The following is a 17,611-nucleotide window of genomic DNA, read 5'->3' as shown; positions in this document are numbered from 1 at the left end:
GTGCATGAACATGCCTGTAGTATGTGTGTGGTACGAAATGATAATGCTCAAATTGTTTTTGTAAAGTTTTCCCATGTTTCATTTGATGGTCTGATTTATATTCAGAAAAAAAATGGAAAGTGTTTTTTTGATCCATTTATTGGTCTCATTAATATAAAAAAGGAAAAAATGATTCAATTATGTTGGAAACATATAATTATCAATGGTGCACATTTGAATATATTGCTTCTCTCAGCTCCTAATAGCCTTGTGAAGATGTGTTAACCGCTAATTGAAGGGCTAACATGACAATTTTCTTCTTTTTTAATAGAACAAGCAGTTGAAAATCTTTCAAGTTAACTCTGTTAAACAGGTGTGGAAGCCTTTCTCAATGAAATGAACTAGAAACGGAATGTTTAATAAGCATCTCACCCTACAGTACAAGCAAAAACCCCTAACTCCGTCTTTGCACCAGCCTGTCATTTTAGCAACCAAGAAAATGCATTCAATATTTTCTTATAAACATTATAAGACTGGTAACAGCAATTACCAGCACATGCTGCACTTCATTTATGTTGCGCTTCCATTCTTGTTTTTTTGCAATATATACAAGTTTGACTAACTTGGAACCATTTTTAAAACTAATCCATCAGCACAAGAATAACTCCATGTCACATTTAGTGTCAGTAATCTTGCAATTTGGTTGCATTTTTGAAATGAATATAATCATATATCCAATGTCCAAAATTCAACAACCTTGTCCTTTTCTATCCCTTTTCTCTATTTCAAAAAATTTTTCCCTTCTCTTTCCTCTTTATTTTTCCTGTTCCATCATTTCTCCTCCTCTCAACCTATTCCTTCTCACCTCTCTCTCTCTCTCTCTGTTTTTTCCCACGTTTGCTTCTTTTCCCACCAACACTTTTCTTTTTAGGTTCTACAGCAGCAGCAGAACGAACGCGAGAAACAACTTGTTCTCCAGCGGGAGCAGCTGGCCCAGCAGAAGTCCCAGCTAGACCAGATCCAGTCGTTACAGCATCAGCTCCAGCAGCAGCTTGTGGAGCAGAAGAGACAGAAAACAGCTGCTGTAGCTCAGAGCATGCAGGTGAGGGGAGTGAAGAACCCACGTAGATGGCTTATAAATTATGTGACGTACTACATGTTGAAGGCTTCACCTTTTGGACAATATTGTCTGAGAATTTTAGGGTACAGAAAGTTACACAATATGGTACTGGGAGACTCTTACTAATATAGTTTTGGTTTTCTATTTCCTGCTTGACACTTTCCTTTTTTCTCTATTATGTAACGCATTGCTGATGTCAGAATTTTTTTTTCATCTGTAAAATAATCTGTGCATCAAGTCTTTGCACTAAAGAAAGAAAAGAATGGCTGTTAACACAATTGACTTCATAACTGATTTTTACATTTACTGTTGTGCGTAGAAACAACTAAAGACAAGGCAGGTTCTCGTTACAGTGACGTGTTAAATCATTTTAACAGAGCTACATTGTTAGACTCTACTATTACTGGTTAATACTAGTTAGTTGTATTTACCTATGTCTTTTTAAGTCTTTGTTTTCATTTTCCTTTATTCCTGGTTGTAAGTAATTTAACCACTCGGTGAGGTGCAATTACATGCAAGTCTTTTCGTTCTCTGTTGAGTTGAGGATGGTTGAGGTGGTAGAACTTTTAACAATTGACACCCTTAAAACCCTCTTTGTTTCTACAGCTGGATATGAACGGACAGCCGCTGCACCCTTACGTAGACTCTCAGATGGCCTCCCGTTCCCTCCCCAACTCCTCGTCAGAGATATGTCTGAGGAGCCATGAGGACCACATGGAGACCAGGACCAACATGAGGAAACACAGCTCCATGACCAGGCTGAGCAGGGACAGCTTGGACGGCGATGGAGTGGTGTTCTACGGCTCCCCCCGCAGGATTGTGGATAGCTGCGTGCAGACTGATGACGAAGATGGGGAGGAGAGGTAACTGTGTGTGTGTGTGTGTGTGTGTGTGTGTGTGTGTGTGTGTGGAATGGACTAATGCTTGTGCTTAGAACTTGAGGTGATGGCATTAAAGATATACATAGAAGTGTGTGTGTGTGTGTGTGGAATGGACTAATGCTTGTGCTTAGAACTTGAGGTGATGGCATTAAAGATATACATAGAAGTGTGTGTCTGTGTGTGTATGTGCATTTCTTAGGCAAAGCTTACTTTGATGGTCTTCTTATTTTCTTCACGATTCAGTAATTAAAAAAACAATACACAAACTGAGATGAAGATGCAGGCGTTATGAATAATTTACAAAAAAAAAATTACAGAACAACAATGTCTCATTCCTGAGAGTTTCAAAGGAAAACAGCATCCTACAACACAAAAATATCTGATATGCCATTCACCGTTTGCTGATGTTCAAACTCAAAGGCTGTCTTCAGTATGTGTTTATGTGTTAACATTGTATACTCACAGCCTGTAAATTACATTGTAGTGACCAAAGTATTGATCAAAATTAACAATGTATATTTAATAAACCAATAGAGACACATCATTAACATGATAAACGATTTATTAGATGACTTGACAGAGTGGTCCTGCAGGTATCTAAAAACGAGTTAATTGGCACCCATTTTGTTCGAAAAATTAATTTGCAGCCAATATTACAAATTAATTATTGTTTCTTTCATCTTTTTGTTCCTTCTCTTACCGACATCCCCAGGTACATGATGCGTCATCGCACCAGGAGGCGTGGCCGCAGCGTCGACTGCTCTGTCCAGACAGATGACGACGAGGATAAGGCTGAGACAGATCACCCGGTCCGCCGAAGACGTTCCCGTTTCTCCCGACATTCAGAGTCCAATGCATCTGGAAGCGGATCGGCCACTTCAACAACTGCAGCTACTGACACCAAAACCGACACATCCAAGATGGTTTCCTCAAGTATTGCCATCCAGACCATCAGGGAAATGTCTTGCCAGACAGAAGCGGAGCACCTGGGAAGAGTCTCCCCAGCGATCCATGTGACAGTACCAGACCCTAATAAAGTAGAGATTGTGCACTACATCTCCGGACCAGAGCGAACCCAGAAAGGACAATCTTTAGCATGCCAGACTGACCCAGAAGTCCAGTCACAGGGTGTTGTAGCTCCCCAGCTCACTGTACCAACCACAGTCAGTCCATATTCTTCCTCTATCAGTACCGGAACACAACAGTCCGGTTCTGCCGACCTTGTAACACAGCAGCGCCAGCAGCAGCACATTGCAGCAAATGCAGCCAAGTTTGAGCGACGCCGCCCTGACCCACTCGACATCAACTACCAGCCTCACAATCACCTCCACAATGAATCAATCTCCAGCATCATCCGGCAGCAGCAGACGGTGCCAAAATCCCCACAGGTCCTCTATTCTCCCGTCTCCCCAGTGTCCCCGCACCGCCTGCTGGAGAATTCTCTGTCAAGCGAGAGACTGAACAAGGCCCACGTCACACCTCAGCAGAAGTCCTACACAGCCGAGTCTCCCCAGCGACACCCCTCTATGCCCCGACCCATCAAGAGCACCCAGAGGTCCATGTCAGACCCCAAGCCCCTCAGCCCGACCACAGACGAACACACCAAGGCCAGGCTGAACCTGTATCAACAACAAGCACTCCAGAGCCAGGTAAAGTCATTCAAACCAGGCCGACACACGCTCCTTATACGTTATGAATTATGAAGAATGACACAATTAAAATGTATTAAGTACAGTCAAGACAAAACATCTAAACAATGGAGATTGTTCGAAAACGCAACATGATTAATAGAGTAAAACATAGCAATAAATAGATAATAGGTTAAGTAGGCAGTGCTTGTAGCTATGGTAGTTGTGGTAAACTTGACAGCTACTGAGGCAAAGCACAGCTGCAATTAAAAGGCTAAAACAGCCATAAGGCCTTAATGCTTAGTTCAAGAATTACTTCTTATATCTAATTATTTTGGATTACCACATACTATATTTTATTTTATTTTATTTAAAACCATATTCTATAGAGTTACGAATTAAAAATAAAATGATAAAAATAAAGATTGTTAAGAAAGTAATCACAACTGGCATTGCCACAACTTTACCCAAAGACCAGTGATACTCAACACATGTTGGTTGTGTGCTTGATTTGTGTGATGAAACTGAGGCACCACCTCAAACACCATTCAGGCTAAATGCTTTGCTTTCTTTTAATATCTGAAATTCTTCATCCTACAGCTCTTAATGCTGGCTAGAGATACAAACAAAACATTGATCCAAAGCAAATATACACATTTGATAAATAAATATAGAAACATCATCAACTAATAAGGAGACATCATCAACAAATAGTTAACAGCCTTGGACAGATCCCTAGTACAAAGCACAGCCATTATCTCTGCTGTTGACGATAGTTTCACTTTTATGTTGTTTATTATTGTCCAAATTTGCCAACGGTATTCATGCTGAATGAATACTGAATAACTTGACTGAAATCATGGCTTTCATCAGATGTTGCCCCTGTTTAAAATTTTTGAGTTCTATGAATGCTTTATGTGCTATGATGACTAATTCCCTTTGTTACTGGTTTTTCAGATGTTAGGATTGTTTTGTTTTCTTCATCCTTTACAGACCTTGTTAAGTTTAACACGTTCCCCATTTGAGACACAACTGACACGCACTCTTACAAAACAACAGCTGCCATGTAAAGTAACATGTAAAGTGGAATCCACTGTTGAGCTTGCTTGTGGTATTTTTGGCCTTTATTCTAGAAACCCAGTGTAAGAAGGTGTCAACAGCCAGCCCACAAACCAACAATGATTATAAAACTAGTTGATACTTCTGTTACTAGATTTATGATGGTACAGAGCAACTTTCTCTCTGGTATCATTTGCATAATTAATACCTCAGTTTAACTGTAATGTAACTATAAAGCACTTACATCTGATTGTGTAGCTCGGGGTAAAACCATCGTAATTCTGTGCATTAAAAACTCCTCCTTAAATGTCATTGGTGGCTCTCTGGCTCACAAAGCAGCAGCAATAAATTTTCAAAATGGAAGCTGTATACTTTACCCTTATTATAGGGTACATGACGGGTTTCTATCACAATGACCATATCTTAAGACCAGTTAAAAGGATCATATAAATAGATTATTAATTATTAATTATAATTACAATGTCTTTGTTCTTTGCAAATCTATAATAGACACTTTCTAGAAGTGAATAGATTTTTCAAAAAAACTCTGTATTACCTAATGTTGAGTGATGGAAAAACACTCTATACTGTGTAATACTGGTTTACGTTCAAAGATTCTTCACCCATTATGTTACCAAAGCTTATTGAAGCCACCGTGTTGTGAGATGTAACATTCGGTGGGATTTCTGTCTCACAATTAAACATGTCTTACAATTATTCAAGAGTAATCCCCCTCCTCATTGGCTGTTGCATTATCATGTCACTCCCAAATGTCTGTAGCATCAGGCAAGATAAATTTAACAATACCCACTACTTTAAATGCAGCCTGGAAATGACCAAATACAATTTTTATGAGTTTTCTGTAAAATGGTCCTCCTTCCTCATCAACATTGAGTCACATTGTACTAAATATAAAAACACAGTGATGATTAACCCCTTTGTTATATATACATTTGTCACCCTCTACATTATTTTCCCTCCGAAGCCTTTGAGGTGTTAGTGTGAGTGTATTTTCACTGCCTACATGCCAAGATTATGTGATTAATAAGTCCCTGAGGGGATTTCTTTTTATGTTGCCGCCTCCACACAGATTGACATGATAAACAACACATGACACACTATGATCACAAATTCAAAAGGCAGCTAACATGGTTGTTAGGAAAAAGCATACATCATTTACACATAGTAAAAAAACAAAGACGAACCCACATTCATTGTGGCGGTCATATCATTCAAGACACTGATCAGTCACAGGAAAACATTGACTCATCTGAAAAAGATACAAGTACTTGGCTGGTTTTTACAAGAGAAAAGGCAGCCCACATGTGTTTATTATTAGTTCGATATTGGGCTGTAAAAATATACGGTTTAAATCAATAATCAAACCCACTGATTTATTCCAGAAGATTAATTTCCAAAATTGTCACACTATACATCCCACTTCTTTTGTTGTTCCTTGATACATTTTTAGTGACAAAGTAGCTGTACCACTGTTTAGTTTGAAGCAGACCCACTGTATTAGTGCAGTGAAAACAGCCTCAAAATTATTCACTTGCCTGGTTATGCCTAATTATAAAAAATATTCCACTCAAAATGTGTTTCCTTCCTTTTCTTTATTTTATTTAGTGAATTTAGTGAACATGATTTGAAACTATAAATTACACGGCACTTGAGATGACATATCATGTTAATGCAATGAAAAGTACAATACAAATTAGTAAACAGACAAACCAGACCAAGAAGTAATAAGGAAAAGAAAGGGGAGAAATAGAAAAACAAAATGAAACAAAAGACAAAACAAAACATTAAATAAGCAATAACTACATTTTTGTGAAAAATGGGCAGACATTTTTCACTTTCAATCAAAGAAAAATGTTGTCATGAATCACAAAATCCTTAAAGCAACAACTCAGCCAAATGTTACCAAAAAGTTATTATTTCTTTGCTTTAGTAGCAAATGGATCAATGGCATACTGCATAAAAATTTGCCACTAATTTGAATGTTTTTGTATGTCTTCTAACACAAACTCCACTCTTGTTTCCTGTCGTCCTTGTCTCTTTGTCTATGTATCCTTTGTCTTCCTTGTATGTCCCTGTGGTTGCGTCCTCTCCTTGTTTCTTCTGTTCCTTGACCTTTTTTCTCTTTTTGAGTTTTCCTCCCTCTTCCTCCTGTTCTATTCATCTGTACACATTTGTCCTCCCATTTCCTTCAACTTTCTCCTCCCACCATTAACCCACACCATATTTCGCCCTCTAACACCTTTCCTTTTTTTGACCCCTCCCTCTTTTTCTCATTCACCTTACCTATTGCCTGCAACCCTCCATATCTCTCACTCCTTTCTATTCCACTTTCCTCCTTTCCCTGTCTTCCCTTTTATTCCCATTCTCATTCCTCATTTTCTATATTCATCTTTTACTATGTTTTAACCTACTTCCTTCCTAATTCATTTTTGTCCTTTATTTCCTGCCCTCCTATTATCCCTGTCCATTATTCCTGTCAAATTCTTTCTTATCCTTTACCATTTTTCCGTCGTCTATCTCTATCTTATTTAACTTCCTTACCATTGTATCCCACTGATTCATCTCCACACTCCCCCATTTGTTTGTTTTACCTCTCCCATCCCTCTCCATGATTCTTTGCCCACCTCTTATTCTCCCATCCTTTCCTCCCTCTCTTTCTCTCTCTCCAGCTGGCAGCCCTACAGCAGAGCTCACTGCTCCGCAAGGTCAAGCGAACCCTGCCCAGCCCTCCTCCAGAGGAGACTGTTACATCAGCTCACCTGCCCATGATGACGCCCGCCCTCCAACAGGTCTACCTGCCCTCCGTGCCCAGCCTCAAGCCCAGCTCCAGGTCCGGCCTGGCCGCAAAGGCCAGCCTTCTCAAAGACCTCACCCACGAGCTGAAGGCCGTGGAGCAAGAGTCGACCAAGCTGAGAAAACAGCAAGCTGAACTGGAAGAGGAGGAGAAAGAGATTGATGCTAAGCTGAGATATCTCGAGCTGGGGATCCACCAAAGGAAAGAGACACTGGTCAAGGAGCGGGAGAGAAGGGATATTGCCTACCTGAGGTGTATGGGGGACACTAGGGACTACATGTCTGATAGTGAGTTGAACAACCTACGTTTAGCAGCTGCCGCTGCATCACATGAGACCAATGGGCTACTAACAAACAGACCAAGCACTGCCCCTCTCAGCCAGTTCACCAGCGACCTCAACACTGCAGCCCAATACCCACCCACCTCATCGTTCATCTCCTGTCAGTACCCCCAGAGCCAGCCAACAGGACTATCTCAACCATCAAGTGTGCCATACCAGTCTTCAACATTCAACCAGCCTCCCTACCCAACAGTGTCACAGTCCCAGGCACTGCCACAGCCCACACCCCTTCAGAGCCATGCCCCCCCTCCTGGACCATCCTACCAGTCTCAAACCTCCTATCCTTCCCACACCTATCCCCAAGCTCAGCCCCCATACCCCCAGACAGATATGGGGTTACCAGCTGCACCTCAGCCTCAGCCTCAGCCAGGGCATACAGGTTTTGGGCCTGCACCACCCGGTCAGCCCCCATACCCCACCCACAGCTCACCCTATCCCAGTGCTGTGTCCTCCTACCCCAGCCAGACCACCCCATACCCAGGGCAACCCCAAGTTGATATCCTGACAGTTCATCCAGGAAGACCTAGGCAGACTTCACTTGCCGATCTGGAGCACAAGATGCCCACCAACTATGAGACGATCAGCAACCCTACAGTTGTGGTCACCACCACAGCGCAGGATGCTTCCTATTCCAGTGTAGCACCGTCCTATGGTCAGTACTCTGGAGCAACAACCATGGCAAGCTCTTATGGGCCCTATGGCTCAGCACCAGTTTCCAGCAGCTACGGTGGGTACTCCACAATGCCCCCCAGCACCTATGGCCAGTATACGTCAACCTCATCTAATTCATACGCCCAGTACACAACAACCACTGCTAATACTTATGGCTATACCAACACTACAGCCAGCTCTTATGGACAGTACACTTCCACAGTTACCAATGCTTATGGGCACTCTGTAGACAGTCCCTCCACCTACAGCACAGCAGATGGGATGTATGGGGCTCCTGGCTTAGAGCAAAATATTCCAAGGAACTACATGATGATTGACGACGTCAGCGAGCTGACGGCAAAAGACGGGCTGGGCACGACGACAGGAGACATGATGCATCATGGCGGCAGTGGGCGTTACCTGGGCGACATCCATGGCCACAGCACCACCACTGGCAGCACGACGCGTGGGGGAACTGGCAGTTCCCCTTACGGCAGGGCACCCGAGGAGGAATCAGCGATGCAGGAAGAGCTATACGACCACCACGGCAGGGGTAAGAGCAGCTACAGGCACGGACCTCTAGGGGGCAGCAGCAGCAGCGTGAGCGCTAGCATGGGTGGGGGATCCTCCTATTACTATGACTGCGACTACAAACATGGCAGCATCCGCTCCGGGGTACAGAAACCTTCGTCAACCTCCAGAAGCCTTCTGGCTCCTGCTGTCATGTCCTCCAAGCGCAGCAAGCACCGAAAACTGGGGAGTATGGAGCAAAAAATCTCCAAGTTTTCCCCCATTGAGGAGGCTCGGGATGTAGAGGCAGACCTGGCCTCTTATTCCTCGGCGACAGGTGGGGTTTACCCCTCCTCCCACATTCGAGGGCGCCAGCTGATTGAGGATTACGGCTTTAAAAAGAGTGCTTACAACACCGGCAGTGGCTCCACTCAAAGTAGTCGGTACTACGGCATGATGGGGGAGGAGGACGATCGGATTTACTACACCTCCACTGGCCGCTCCCGTTCCACCGGCTATGGCATGGACAAGATCTCAGCCAGGGACTACCCTGGGTATCGCAGCCGCTCCTATGAAAGGGACGACCGCTCCTACCGGTCTGGCTACAGGGGACATCACCCAACCCGGCAGTACTCTGAAGAGGAGAGCCCACTCAGTCCCTTGGGGAGGTTCATGGGTTCTGGGCGATCTTCAAGCTTAGGTCCCGACCCGAATGACAAAAGCAGCAGTAGATATCATTACTATTACGGCCAATATGGTTCCAGCCACTCGCTGCCAGACGTTCAAGACCACATACGGGACCTTCCCCGGACCCACGTCTACAAATCGGATGATACATACATTATAGACGATTATCATTGTGCTGTGTCAGACAGCGAAGGTAATTGTGGGAGCTAAAATCCCACACAGTCTCACTACCTACTACTGCCCCATCGTTTATCTAAACGTCCCCCACCCACCCAGAGGCTAGGCTTAGTAAGGCGAAACAGAAATTAAAAAGACAGACAGAGATAGTCATTGCATGCTGATGTTTTCTTCTTCCTGAAAGTCACTTGGAGCTCTTTTATCAGTGGACTGCTGTCTGTCTGTCTGCCTGCCTGTCCGTCCTTCCGCCTGTTCGTCCAGTCGTCTGTCTGTTCAATACTCGCATGGTTCTACGGCGTGGTCGTTGTCGTCATTCGCTACACTCTGATTCACTTGAAAGGTCTTTGCACGCCACAGATGTGTTGTTTTTCTTTACAGGGTTCTATCTTTAATTATGTCTTTGGTATTATTGTTTTGTTTACATGTGTTTTGATTTATTAAATCTTTCTGTACACTGCAAAACAATCCCTCATGGTCAGTTCAATATTCAAACTCAGTCTTTTAAAGAGGCCTGGTATTATTGTCTCACTGCAAAAATGTACCAAACTCATTGTCAAAAAATTAAAAGGAGGAATATTCAAATGGTTTGGCATGGTAGTTGTTTAAAGTAATTTGTGAAGCATGAATTTTCTTCAAGGTCATTTGCTTTAAATTTTAAATTCAAGCAGACTGTTTTGCAGTGTTTCTTTTATCTTGTTGATATAGTCTTGTATTTTGTGAAGCTGACATGTTGAGTGTATACTGCATGATTGTAAAACTTTTATTTTTATTTTCTGCCTTTCTTTCTGTGTCCTCCCCACCTACTCTTTTCTTTTGCATGCTGTCGGTCTTCTTCTTCCTGCCTTCTTCCTCCTTTCAGCCTGCATGCCGCTGTCTCCAAACGACATGGAGATTGACTGTGATCTGCTCTCGGTTTCCAAAGCCTACCATCTGGGCCAGGAAGAAACTGACTGGTTTGAGAAGCCACGCTCCAGTTCTCGACACTACGGCAACCACTCGTCTGGAAGGAGCCGGCACAGTGTCAAACACACCTACCACGATTACGATGAGCCTCCTGAGGAGGACCTGTGGCCCCAGGATGAGTATGGCCATGGAGGGCGACACTCATCATCCCGTGACCAGAGACACCATGGCACTTCTAGCCGCCACTCGTCCTCATCACGTCATTCAGATGAGCCAAGGTCCACGAGGTCATCAAAGGGGCAACCCAAAGACCCATCAATGCGCCACGACCCTTCAGGACGATCTTCATCATCGGGAAGGCGTGGTGAGTCAAGGTCTGGAGCGTACCACTCTTCGGACTACCCCCGGGATCCATCTGGGCACCATCATGGCCAACGGTCCTCCAGACAGGGAGACCCACACAGGTCCTCCCGCAGCAAGTCCCAGGGGCCAGTAGATATGCAGGGCCAACCACCAGGTACATGGAGTGCACCTTCACGCCTGACATAGAAACTTGTACAAACTTTTTATTTCATAAATGTACCCCACAAACCTAAACTACATTTCCCAAACTGTGGCAGACCCTCAAAGTAGGAGGCAGAAATATTTAATAACCCCTGTTGTTCAGTGATTATGATGGTCTCTTAGAATCAACCATCCCCTCAGGGATCAACAGTTTTTAATTAACTATATCAAGCGTAACTTTTTGAAGTAAATGTTCTCTCTGAAGGCCGCACAGTGGCTGTGGTCTTAGCAGTGTACTCATTAAATCACTGGTTTGATCTTTGCTCACAACATTTGTTGCGTGTCATCGTCTCAATAGGTTAGGTTAGGTTAGGTAGTTACTTTATTAATCCCCGAGGGGAATTTTTTTTTGCTACAGCAGCATACAGAAGCAATAAGATAATAATAGAATAATATAAAAGCAATAAAATAGCAGTAAATACTGCTTCTACTGTCAATTGCTGCTTGTGTACAGTAATAAAAACTGAAATCTTATTATGAAAATAGGGGAACTGTAAGTTAAATATTCCAGGTCCTTAATCAGCAGAACTCTTATATTCTGTTCTGATATTCTGTTTAGTTTTGTACTATCTGGGGGAAAATGTGACTGACGAATTTCTGTCCTGTGTTTTTGTTTTGTGGGAAGTTAGTTAGTTAGTTAGTTAATTTTGGAACAATGAGAACAAACTTTTCATTAAAAAAAAAAAATCCATCCTCTTTTTCTCCATCCAGGCTCCTCCAGGTCTGGCAGTAGCTCTGCCCGGGCCCAGGGCTCCGCCGGCGGGCCTACAGGATCAGGCCGACAGGGAGGTCCAGGTTCCCAGACAGATGGGACTCAAGGACAGAGGACCCAGCTCCAACAGCAGGCCCAGACAACAGCGGCCAGGCCGGGGCAGCCTGGTACCACAGCAACCACCGGCCCTCAGCAGCAGCCCCCTGCTGGGACAGGACAAGGCATGGGCATGGGCATGGGCATGGGGATGGGCATGGGTATGGGGCAGGGCCAGGCCAAGCCAGGGCAGATGGGACCAGCAGGTGGACCAATGGGCCAGGCCAGACAGACAGGTCCAACAGGAACCACAACACCCACCATGGTGAGTACCCGGAGAGAAGACGCCTCAGAAAGAGAAACTGAGGATGTTAACAGGATTTGCAGACGTTGTTTCATTTTGATTGGACAAAGAGACAGAATGATAATGAAACCAAGAATATGGTTATTTTTTCTCTTTTAACAAAAAAAATAACCAGATATCTTTACAATACAATTAAAATGTTGTTTATTGACATTTAGAAATACATTCCTTTCAGATCTAAAATAATCAGTTTTAAGTTTAAGATCTGTGATTGAAATTGTGAAACAAGAGAAGCATAGTATATACTGTATATCCTTCTTGTGGTAGCAATAAGAGCTGTGTTCCAATTGGCATACTTGCGTACTAAAACTCATTATTTTGAGTGCACACTGACAAGTATGGAAACATGCAGTGCACTATAAGTACCCGGATGGTGCACTCAAAACGGTCCAAAAAATGAGTGTGAAAAGCTGGACACTTTCCACACTCAACGGACGCCATCTTGGCAGGAGGAAAGGGAGGGAACAACAACCTAAAGTATTTTTTCACGAGCACGGACCACAACCTCGAATACTGAGTATACATGTTTTATTGATCATTTAGAGTGGTGATGAATGGTTAAGGGAGACAGAGCTAAAGTGAGAGTTAGCGGTTTGGACCTCGCAGATCCCCATGTTACCTATGAGGGAGACAGAAGGATAATGATAATGATAATAATAAGTAATAATAACTTTATAAGAGGGAGGGAGGATGGGATATGGAAAACGAGAACATACAGCGTACAGTTGGTAGGTATTTATAGACGTACAACCGTAAGTGGGGGAGTGATTGAGGTGTGGTCCTGCTCCCGAAATTCACTATTTCCACACCAAGTACCACTATACCGCTGGATAGAGGCATCAGTGTGTTTATTGTGTTCATTGAACAGAGGCGTTTATTTTCTGGTAAAAACAGTTAAAGCCGGCAGATGTGTAGGCAGGTGATGCATTCAGATGTTACAGTTGTTTCCGGTAAGTGCAGACAGGCAGTGTGCAGTTTGAGACAACCCTACCCTGTCGAAATTCAAGCACCAGTACAAGTGAAGAGTCCTAACATGTAAGAGTACTATATCTTAGTGTACTGAGGGAAGTAGACCATTTGGATCACAGCCATTGTCTTGCAGGACTAAATTACCACAGAGGATGGTATTATTCGTCATAGATTCACCTGTCTCTCAGTTTTTTGTTATGGAAATATTACTCTGTAATCTTTATACAACAAGCTTGTTTTATTTGTCTTGTGAGGTTAAAAAAAATGTATTTCACAATCATGATGAAACCGTTTTTTTAATACCTATTTTGTCATTTTAATGTACCAAACCATTTTGTGTCAGTCATTCAATCCTTCAGTTTATCCGAGTTTTCAGCCTGTCCCCCCGCTCACCCGTTGCTTCCCTCCGTGCTCCCAGAGATTAAATTGTGCTCCATCTCCTTCCAGTTCAGATAGTTTATTAAAATTTGACTGTGCATCTGTTGGCAGGCCTTATCTAACACTGTGATTAACACAGAGGCAGCTGATAACTCAATGTAGCTGATTCACTGTCTGCTAGACGCTCAAGAAATTGGCACTCCAAAAGTCTCCCTGCAAAAATCTATTCTCACCCTGCATTTACTCCCTAATCAAAAATCCATGTAAATCTATTTTCCAGTCGGGTGTGAAAATGTGACTCTGACATTTAACGCAAAAGTAGAGATAGTTTAATGATTCTCTTTGTTCTATCTTTAGTAAATATATGAATTTGTTCCAAGTCCAGAAAGCCACCGTCGCCATGTCAGTTATTACCATCCCAAAATTATTTATTATGTGCTTTCACTGCTGAATGTCGCTCATGATTTTCATATTGCTGCATTGTCGTATGGTCAGCGGGAAAGTGAAAAGTGAAATAACTCATACGGTCTGATATCAAATTATGCAGGAACTGATCCTGGAAATTATTCTGAAAGCTCTGACAGTAAACTATAAACAGTGAATAGTTTCTCTTTTGATTATTATTCAGACTGCAAACACATTATTATTATTATTATTATTATTATTATTATTATTATTATTATTAACTTTATTTATATAGCACCTTTAAAAACAGAGTTTACAAAGTGCTCTACAGAGAAGAAAAGCATAGTCAAACATAACGTCAATACCGGTAAACATTTAAGAAAACAGGAGGCAAAAAAAAGACCATACCATAAAGGTAATGAATACAACAAAACCAAACAAATAACCAAAACGAGCAAATGGAATAGAAAACAAACAAATAAATAAATGAATAAAATAAACAAATTAAAAACAGAGGAACAAAAGAACTGCATAAAAGGACAACATCACTTAAAAGCAATTCTATGAAAATGGGTTTTTAGAAGTGATTAGAAGTGATTTAAAAGAAGTTAATGATTCTGCAAGCCTTATCTCCTCAGGTAGGTCGTTCCAAAGACGAGGGGCTCTAATGGCAAAAGCACGGTCACCTTTTGATTTAAACCTCGACTTTGGAACGGCCAGAAGGCCCCACCGGAGGATCTAAGGCTGCGAGTTGGCTCATATGGGGCTAACATTTCAATAATGTAGCTCGGGGCCAGACCGAGGCGGGCCTTAAAAGTGATCAACAAAATCTTAAAATCAATTCTAAAACCAACCAGGAGCCAGTGGAGAGAGGCCAGAACTGGAGTAATGCGATGTTGTCTGTTAAAACCAGTAAGAAGCAGAGCTGCTGCATTCTGGACTAGTTGGAGGCGGGAGATCGATTTTTGGTTTACGCCAGAAAGGAGGGAGTTGCAGTAATCGAGTCGAGACAAAATGAGTGTGTGAATTACTTTTTCCAGGTCAGAGTGTGACAGTATGGGTTTGATTCTGGAGATGGTTCTTAATTGAAGGAAGCAGGACTGGACCATTTTTTTGATCTGTGTTTCAAAGCTTAACTGAGAGTCAAACATTACTCCCAAGTTTCTGGAAACAGGTTTTAAATAAGCAGACAGAGGACCAAGTTGACTCTTAATGAGACTGGTGTTATTGTTTGGGGAATTGAACAATATGACTTCTGATTTTGAGTTGTTGAGCTGAAGAAAGTTTTGAACATCCAACAGTTAATGTCAGAGAGACAATCTAAGACAGCATCCAGGCTCTTTGGGTCACCAGGTCTCAGCGGAGACGTGTCATCTGCATAGCAATGAAAAGATACATCGTGTCGTTGGAGGATTTGGCCGAGTGGAAGCATGTAGATAGAAAATAAAATTGGACCTAAAATTGAAGCTTGTGGTACACCACAGGTAATGTGTGTCGTGGAAGACGAGTAATTACTTATGGTGACCGAGTAGGTTCTTTCTAAAAGGTAAGAATAAAACCAGCTAAGTGCAGCGTCCTTGATGCCAACCCAGGTTTTGAGGCGATCGATTAAAATGGTGATCTACGGTGTCAAAAGCTGCACTTGGGTCTAAAAGAATTAAAACTGCACTCTCCCCCATCTGCTGCTAAAAGGAGGTCATTAGTTACCTTGAGGAGGGTAGTTTCTGTGCTATGTAGTGCTCTAAAACCAGACTGAAATTTCTCAAAGATGTTGTTATGATTCATAAAAGCTAAGAGTTGTGTTGAAACCACTTTTTCTAAAACTTTTGATAAAAATGGGAGTTTAGAAATTGGCCTAAAATTGGAAAAAACAGAAGGATCAAGCTTGGGTTTCTTTAAAAGAGTTTGGACAATAGCATGTTTAAAAGATCAAGCTTGGGTTTCTTTAAAAGAGTTTGGACAATAGCATGTTTAAAAATCGATGGGTAGGTGCCATTTGCTAAGGAGCTATTTATAATCAATAAAATACTGGGCCCTACAGTGCCAATAACCTCTCTGAGAAATTTAGTGGGAATAAAATCAAGGCTGCATGTGGATGGTTTCATGTGAGATATGATTTGGGATAAGAAGGACAGCAATACAGGTTCAAAATGACTAAAATAGCTTTGAATGTCCCTACTGGCATGTAAAACACGGGTTGGGGTAGGGGTGATTTGTTGTCTTATTTCCTTTACCTTATTAATAAAATAATTTAAAAACTTTTCGCACATCTCTTGTGAGGCATCAGTAAAATGACAGGGGGAGGGGTTTATGACCGAGTCTATGACCTTGAATAAAACTCTGGGGTTCGAGTGATTATCTAAGATTAAACTGGAGAAGAAAGAAGCTCTTGCTTCCTTAACTGCCTTTTGATGATTCTTCATTGCATCTTTCCAGATCTCATAAAATACATGTAGGCCAGTTTTTTTTTTTTTTTTCCATTTTCTTTCCTTTCTCCTACAGTCTCTCTTGAGTTCTTGGGTGGATTCATTTAGCCAGGGCTGTGGGGTTCTATTTGACTTGTTGACCTTGTAGGGGGCAACAAAGTCCAGGACAGTCTGACAGGTGTGATTAAAAAGGGAGACCAGCTCCTCTGTATCAGAATATGGATTAAAAGCAGTTAAAGAAGCAGCAGTAAAACGCTCTGAGAATTTGCTAGCAGACATGGAGTTAAAAACCCGGCAACGGGCAGGTGAACTGAGATTTGTGGGAGGTTGGGATAAAACCACGTTGAATAAAACTGCTTTGTGATCAGACACACAGATATCTTTGATTTTAAAGTTTCCAGGGCTGAGACCATTTTACAGGACGAGGTCAATGATGTGACACTTTGAATGTGTGGGTTGTTGTATTGCCTGAGTGAGGTTAAAAGATTCCAAAGTATCCATAAAATCTTTGACAAGAGTCTGAGACGGGCAGCAGACATGTATGTTAAAATCACCTAGAATAAGAATTTTGTCATACTGTGACATAAAATAAGCTAAGAGTTCGGCAAACTCGTGGATAAAAAAAAATACTGTTTGGCTTTGGCGGTCTGTAGATTATTAAAATGATGACAGGTGCTTTTGAGTTGACCATAAAACCAAGATGTTCAAAAGATGTAAAGTTACTACGTAAGATGGGAGTGCATTTAAAATCTTTTCTGTGAATAACAGCAACCCCCCCCCTCCCCTGCCTGACAGCTGGGGTTGATGAAGGTGTGTAAAATCAGGGGGGGTTGCCTCTATAAGAGGACGACAGTCTCCCTCAGATAACCATGTCTCAGTGATAATAAAAAAAATTTAAAAAGTCCAGTTTGTTATAGGTAATAAAATCATGGCATAAAAGAGATCTGATGTTTAAAAGACCAAAGTTTGCCAGATTGCTATTATTTGCAGATAGTACGGGATGTTAC

General features: G+C 42.2%; 1 protein-coding gene across 5 annotated transcripts in view; it reads left to right on the top strand.

Annotated features, from left to right (window-relative positions):
• The window catches only part of bsna (bassoon presynaptic cytomatrix protein a), a 164,953-nt gene that overhangs the window by 127,363 nt on the left and 19,979 nt on the right, over window positions 1-17,611 (top strand). For 2 of the 5 annotated variants that reach the window (XM_069140444.1, XM_069140443.1), the window contains exons 6-12: window positions 311-352; window positions 911-1,081; window positions 1,706-1,962; window positions 2,693-3,629; window positions 7,358-9,863; window positions 10,770-11,267; window positions 12,026-12,387. In XM_069140444.1, the coding sequence (XP_068996545.1) occupies window positions 311-352; window positions 911-1,081; window positions 1,706-1,962; window positions 2,693-3,629; window positions 7,358-9,863; window positions 10,770-11,267; window positions 12,026-12,387 (4,773 nt within the window). The remainder of the gene's footprint in view (window positions 1-310; window positions 353-910; window positions 1,082-1,705; window positions 1,963-2,692; window positions 3,630-7,357; window positions 9,864-10,769; window positions 11,268-12,025; window positions 12,388-17,611) is intronic. The other 3 variants (XM_069140446.1, XM_069140445.1, XM_069140447.1) reach the window with 2 other exon arrangements.

The sequence above is a fragment of the Embiotoca jacksoni genome, unplaced genomic scaffold (assembly GCF_022577435.1).
Source record: "Embiotoca jacksoni isolate LCO1_2020_lvr unplaced genomic scaffold, fEmbJac1.0.p SCAF_9, whole genome shotgun sequence".
NCBI lineage: Eukaryota > Metazoa > Chordata > Actinopteri > Embiotocidae > Embiotoca > Embiotoca jacksoni.
Note: the sequence above shows the minus strand (reverse complement) of the source record. Positions and strands in the feature narration are given on the sequence as shown.